The sequence below is a fragment of the Teleopsis dalmanni genome, chromosome 2, assembly GCF_002237135.1.
Source record: "Teleopsis dalmanni isolate 2A chromosome 2, ASM223713v2, whole genome shotgun sequence".
Lineage (NCBI taxonomy): Eukaryota > Metazoa > Arthropoda > Insecta > Diptera > Diopsidae > Teleopsis > Teleopsis dalmanni.
Genome location: NC_051847.1, coordinates 108,000,734 through 108,007,656, shown reverse-complemented (window position 1 = coordinate 108,007,656; position 6,923 = coordinate 108,000,734). Strand labels below are relative to the sequence as shown.

Sequence of the window (6,923 nt, the reverse complement as noted above, 5' to 3'; positions counted from 1 at the left end):
CAATTGTTGAACTTTCAAATCGGAGGAAAGAATCAAAACAATGACTTCAACAAACATTATTGGAAACAATAATAGGAACACACAATTTCCATTGTAGTTGCGTGAAGAAGCACAAATAATTGCTTTTGATTGATAAAATTATTCGATGAAAATACGGAATTGAACGATTGACGATTTGGTATTTCCCAATGTATCAGATCGGAGCACATTACTGCAAAGAAGTGGGGAAGTGAATTGAATGAGTTTCTTTATTCTAATGAATATGACTAATTAGTTAGCAAATAATTGGAGCACCCTCAAGTCTTCATAGTCAAATTCTAGAAGCATCGCATCCATCAAAATACAATGACTTAGAAACCTTTTTCTTCCGAATCGCACGATTTATAACTGCGCCAACTAACATCGCAGTCTTACTGTTGAATTGTAAATGTTTTTAACAACAACAGCAACAACAACAGCGTCAGCAGCAGCAGCAACAATTGCACGATAACAACAAGCAACAACAAGCAACAACATAGCAATACGGCAATACGGCAACAGAGGAACAGAGCAACGTCAGTGGCAATTGTAGCAAAGTGAGCACGAGTATAAAAGTTTGTGCTCCCATGCGATATGGTTCAATTCGCGGTCGCGCGATCTGTTGACTTGGTTTATTGGTGCGAAGTGGCTCAATTTGTTTGTTAACAATTTTTCAAGTGGATTAAAGTACACGGCTACACGGCTACGCGGCTACAGAGATAAGTACTTAGGCGAGCACATACAGACCCACTAACTTATTTGCATGCTCGATTTTGTACCACATTTTGAACGAGTAACCTTCAATCGAAAGACAGACCGAGACTCAAGCAGTCAGAAATACACACTGGCGCATGGACGTACGGACGGACGGACAAGTGTTCGCTAGAAATTGTGCAATTTAGAGCTCATAAATTTGCATTTTTGTTATTGTGTTGCTTGTATGCAAATCGAAAACGGTTAAAAAGTGCATTCGTCAAGTAAATAGAATAAATTAAGATTTTAATAAAAAAAAAAATTATTAAAAATCCAACTGAACTCATTTAAAAAAACATTAACGTTCGTCCTACAATTGTTTTGTATCGAAAAGTACCGATTGTGCATAATAAACTCCGGAAGGAGAAGTGAATAATTCAAAAACACAACCAAAACGGAACTCTTATAGACAACAACATGAATGCAAAGGTAATCCAAATATATAACACCAAATAAACACAAATAATAAATTTAAATCAAATTATGAAAAAAAAAATAATATGAAAAACAGAGCTTCTAAGAGTTCCGAGTACATCCACCTAACTTTTATTTGAATGACTTAAAGTATTATCTATATCATCATTCCTCACCTTTAAGTATATAAAGTATTCCCTACACGGAGTTAAAAACACATCTTATCCAGATGATAAAAAGTATTCCATACATAAAAAAATGTTCTACAGTTTAGGCAGTAATATTTCTATGAAGATCAAGTTTGATACACCACTCTCATTCTACCAAGAAATATAGAACGACACAAGTCACACAATTAAACAGAAATCAGTTATTCACGGCAACAACTGTCAAAGTTCCGTTCACCACTCTCCCTAAAGGTTCTACGTTTATCATAACTAAATTGGGCCATGTATTCATATTAGCGTCTAAACATATTGATTCACTTCTATGTGGTTGGATTTTTTCAAATTTTGCTCTCTTCCTCTAAATGCGTAGAACTGAAAAACAAAGCTTCTAAGAGTTCCGAGTACAACCACCTAACTTTTATTTGAATGACTTTAAGTATTATCTATATCTTCATTCTTCACCTTCTTTCGTAATGTACCAGAAACACTTATTTCAAATATTCATACCACAAAAAAACTATTTGAATTATTGTCAGAGATATATCTATATCTCTAGATTTGCGAAAATTTATTACTCAACACCGACCTCTAATCATGCAAAATACAAAAAAGTTATTCACTCTTAACGACTAAACTCGTCGGAATAGGAGACGTCCTATTTAATAGCTATCCACATGCAATCGTTAGAGATTTATACAACCTTCACAATGAGAAGAAAATAATTTTCTTTATTATTAAACCTCAATGTCCTTAAATTAAATCGATTTTTTACTATTGCAAAATGGTGGTAGACTAAACATATAGGGAGTGCGGATAGAAAAGAAATGTGTAAAGTTCTTTCTCAAATTTACAAAGACGGTTTCTCAATCACATGTTCTTAATAATTATTAAAATTAAGTAATTAAATTGAAAAAAATTCTCATTCAAATCAAACTTTTATCCTATATTCTTAATCTGTTAAGTTCAATGTCCAATGTTTGCTTCAGCAAAAAGATAATGCTTAATTTTCTTAAAACAATCGGGACTATTGTATCTATATATCCACTAAAATGCTCATATGCATTGCTTAAGGTTGTAATCCAAGACTAATAACTTTCTTAATCTTTACGATTCTTGAACCACATTAATGGAACAAATCAATCATATTCTTCTATCTTCGTATACATTGGAACCATTAGCTTCAAATTTCAACTAAAAAAAAATAATGAAAAGGCCAAATAATGTAGGCCATCAGTGATATTAAAAATAAATTTTAATGTTATAAAAATTCATTCTGTCGGTGTTTCTGTCATATCATTTCGCAAGCAATATATTTTTAACTACACATTATTATTATAAAATCTTTCACACCATAACTATAATTGCTAACCTAGGAACAGACAACCCTTCATTGGGTTAGAGATTTGCTTTTAATTTAAAAGATCGGAACGCTTTTGTTTCATTGGTAGTCTCCATTCTTAATATCTAATAATTATATTATTATCTCTAAGCTATCGATCTTAAAATCAAAGTAGAATATATTCAAAATCTCTGTTCAGAAGACTATATTTATTAATTTTATTTATGGAGAATGAACTCAATTTTAAAAGTACATTGATTCACTTACTTTAAAATTCAATTAAATTAAAACACAGGATCTAGTAAAGGTTCACAGAGCCTAGAATAAGCAGCTTCAGTATAATATGAGTCTTGTTCCACTAGGAATACTTTCAATTTACTTTAAAAAGCTTAGATATATGCTTCTAACAATGTCAGACTCAAGAGTACAAACCCATAAATGTGAAAAGATTTATCCAATTATGACAATCAATATATTAAATTTAGGAACTCTCTATTCTGGAAGACAGCACTTATAATCCTAATAAGTTTCACTATATTTTGTGTTTGGAATGAGATAGCTTACTACTCAATGTGATTCTTCATATAAATTGATATATGTGAGAATTCATCCATCGGTTTTTTTTATCAATAGTAGTAACATTAAATAATATATATATGCTATGCTAGGCTCATAAGTAACGAGAGTTTGAATGATAAACTAAGATGCCAAGACAGAAGAGATTTCAACCATTTTTAATAGGGCTTAAAATTCTGTTGTGCCATAGGACACGCATGGGCAACATATATGCATGTGAAGCATACTAGTAACCTACTTTTGAAAGCATCTATGGTCAATTTAGGTACTATTCCCTAGAATAGTACCTTTAGATAATTAAACCTACGAAATGGTTTTACCGTCTCCGAAAAATACGGCAACAAAATGGGAAACTCAGTCCCAATAGAATTAAATGAGATTACTTTGACAAACTAATTCTAAATCAAAAAAATCAAAAATTCTCGATTAATTTATTAAGTCATTAGTCTGCAATTTATTTATTTGTAATATATTTGATCATTTCATTCAGAGGCAATGATCTAAAGAACACCACCAAGTACTGATATATAGATCTTTCTTCTCACCAAAGTTGAAGTTAGTATCCAAACTTTATCGAATAACTTCTTGTGATACTTGCGAAATTCTAAATATGAATAAGGCTGTTATTGACACCATATTCCGAAACGTGCAGAAAGCACATCGTGCTATTAAAATGGTTCAAAAACTTACTTGGAAGTCTTACTGGCATAATAGAGTAATCAGTGGCTCAATTTAGGTAAAGTTTTTCGATTATAAATATGTTTCTAACTTATCTACTCAACACATATCACCGAAGAATTATAAGAATTATTTATCGTATGCCATTAATATTAATCACTACTAAATAATTATTTTAATTTTTTAATAAATTTTTAAAATAAAATAATACTTTTCCATATATCTGATTTGCTGCAATTTATTTTGACGATCCTCCGATATGTATTTGATTACCTCAAACGTCTTTAAATTAAATGCATATTCCTTGTCACAGTTGTCATACTTTTTAAACTGTTTTGACTCACTGACCCCACAAACTGTCCCAATTTCTTTGTGATCGTTACGATTCATTCGAAGATTAATCGTTACTATTTTTGCTATTGTCAAAGATTTATGCGATCCATTGTCGTGAATGGATAAACTTTCCCAAGCAACAGAAGAAATCAAACAATTTATTTATTATTTATTTTTTTCTAAAAGGTATTTAGAACGGTTTTGATATAATGGAGTGTGGCATACACTCTGACTTCGTGGACCAACAGCGAACTTCACAAATGTGGATAACATTTCACCACAGTTCAAAGCAGTCGCAGTCAAAATTCGTTACACTTTCACTTTTCTATCAAACGATCAAGAAACCTCAAGTACACAAAATTTAAACGAAGTCATGCGAGATCAAAAACAAAAAATTGTAGTTGAAAAAAAAAAAAAATAATAAAAAATGCAATTTCATTAATTTTAAAAAATTACTAACGAAAAACAAATAAACACGACTTCAACGAAATGAAACGTTTAAAAATTTGATGATGAGTTGTTGCTGAAGCGACGGTGAAGAAGTGGTGGTCTGATTGAAGATGTTGAGATGTTAAGATGTACCCTATTTCTGTCTTTCATAATTTTATAGATGCAAATGGTTTTGTATGAAGAAAATCTTGTAATGCTCTTTATTAAAAGCATCACCTCTGTGGCAAGATTAAAATTTTTATCTCATGGTGGTTTCATGCAAATTCAATGGGAACCTCATAAATCGTCGCACTTCCCTTTTTCTTTTCCATTTTTTTTAAACGGTTTGTTTATTAGGCGCAGTGTGCTCAGCTTCATTGGCATTAGAATGTCTTCTGCGCCAATTTCGATTATGTGATACAATCCAAAGGCAGCTTCAATCCAATTGAGCTTCAAAGTCTCCTCGAATTGCACGCGCCAGAGTAAGACCTATCACAATACAGATTTCTGAATATTTTTTTGATGGAACTGTTTTAGCCATTCACTTGGCTTCTTTTAATGGCAATAAATCATGAACTCGGCTAAGTTTACTTAGATTTTCTATGAAGCTCAAATGTTCTGTATTCTGTACTACAACTGCTCAACCGAAGGCCGAACTAAGAGCTATAAATACATTTGAACCCAGAGTGTATATCCTATGCAGTTACCATGTTGAATGGGCTTAGGAATTAAAAATAACAGAAAATCGAAAAAAGTTAGCTTGATGTATTCGTACTAATACGAGTACGAAATACGCTATCGGAGCCGAAATACGGACCGGACAAAAAACTACAAAAGAACTATTCGCATGCAACTTTTAAAGCGCGAAGCTTAACGTACTCGCTAGCTTAACATTCACTGTTCTCTCTAATCCACTGTCCAGTGTTTTGTTTGGACTTAAGTAAAACTTGTTACCAATCCACTGGAAAACAATTGCAGTCTTGTCATATTTACTTACTTACATGTTGCCTTTATTCCGCGCTACATGCTGTGAAGGTTAAATGGGCTTGTCATAACATTTGAACTTGTTGTACTCGTACGTACATTGTCAGAGAGACAGGCACATGCTGATGTTTGTATTTACATACGACTTCATACGACTTCATTTATTGTATATATATGGTACATATATATGTTTTCATGAAACGGCAAAAGCACATGGCTTAATTGAATCAGCACATTGACATGATGAAAAACGCTTATGTGGGATGTGGAAGAACGAGTTAATGCGTATATTCTGGCTGACGAAAGTTAAAATCTAACGTTGAACTTAGAGTAATTTGCCTTTAAGATGCTTAAAACCGTATTTCATACAAAGTTACAAAAAGCAACTTTCTAATAGGATATGCAAGTATCCAATATTTGCAAGCGTTAAGTAGTAAGCACTTGTTTGAATGTCTCCAAGAAAAGTGCATAATAATGCATAATTAATTACGAAGATCAGGGAAGCAAGACGTAGCAATGCTTCTATCTTAAATCATTGCATGAACTTTGCATCCTACTCTCAAGCACTCAAAAGTATTCAGCGGTCCATCATAAATATATATTGCGCCTTGTTAGACTATTTCGAACTACCGATCCTTCAGCCAATTTACTACATATACACTATATATACTACATATAAATGAAGAGAGTTATTTCACACTATCTTTTATACCCTTTTGACTTAATTTAAATACATCACCGTTTGTGCTTAATTAAGCCTCTAGTATTATTCAGTGGTCCATCATAAATTTCTTTTTTTTGAACTTCACTGAAATTTGTCACCACCAACTCTTCCTGCCCTGTATCAATGCATCCTTGTTTGTAAGTATGTTAGATCATTTCGTTCCTTAACTTATAGCTTTTCTATATGTATATAAGACACATCGGGAATCAATTGGATCTTACGACAAGAAAGAAATAAATAATTATTGAATTACAGAGAACAGAGAACGTTAAAAGTAAGAATTTTGGTTCAGTAACTTTCATTCTTTGGTTATTTAATAATGTTTCTATTATTACTATTATTACTTAAAGAAATTAGTTGCTAATAATCAAAGTAAAACCGTTTTTCTAAAGTAAATACTACCTTAAATAGGCTATAAAGTGGTTTGACTACCACCTAATAGTGCTATACATTTTAAAGTATCGTGTATCTTAAATGCAAACATAAGAAAAACGTGACTAAATTAATT

General features: G+C 32.0%; 1 protein-coding gene across 1 annotated transcript in view; it reads left to right on the top strand.

Annotated features, from left to right (window-relative positions):
• The first annotated feature begins 605 nt into the window (after window positions 1-605).
• The window catches only part of LOC119682469 (proline-rich receptor-like protein kinase PERK9), a 14,050-nt gene continuing 7,732 nt past the window's right edge, over window positions 606-6,923 (top strand). Inside the window, exon 1 of the mRNA XM_038095918.1 lies at window positions 606-1,200. Within this exon, the coding sequence (XP_037951846.1) occupies window positions 1,189-1,200 (12 nt within the window). The 5' untranslated portion in view covers window positions 606-1,188. The remainder of the gene's footprint in view (window positions 1,201-6,923) is intronic.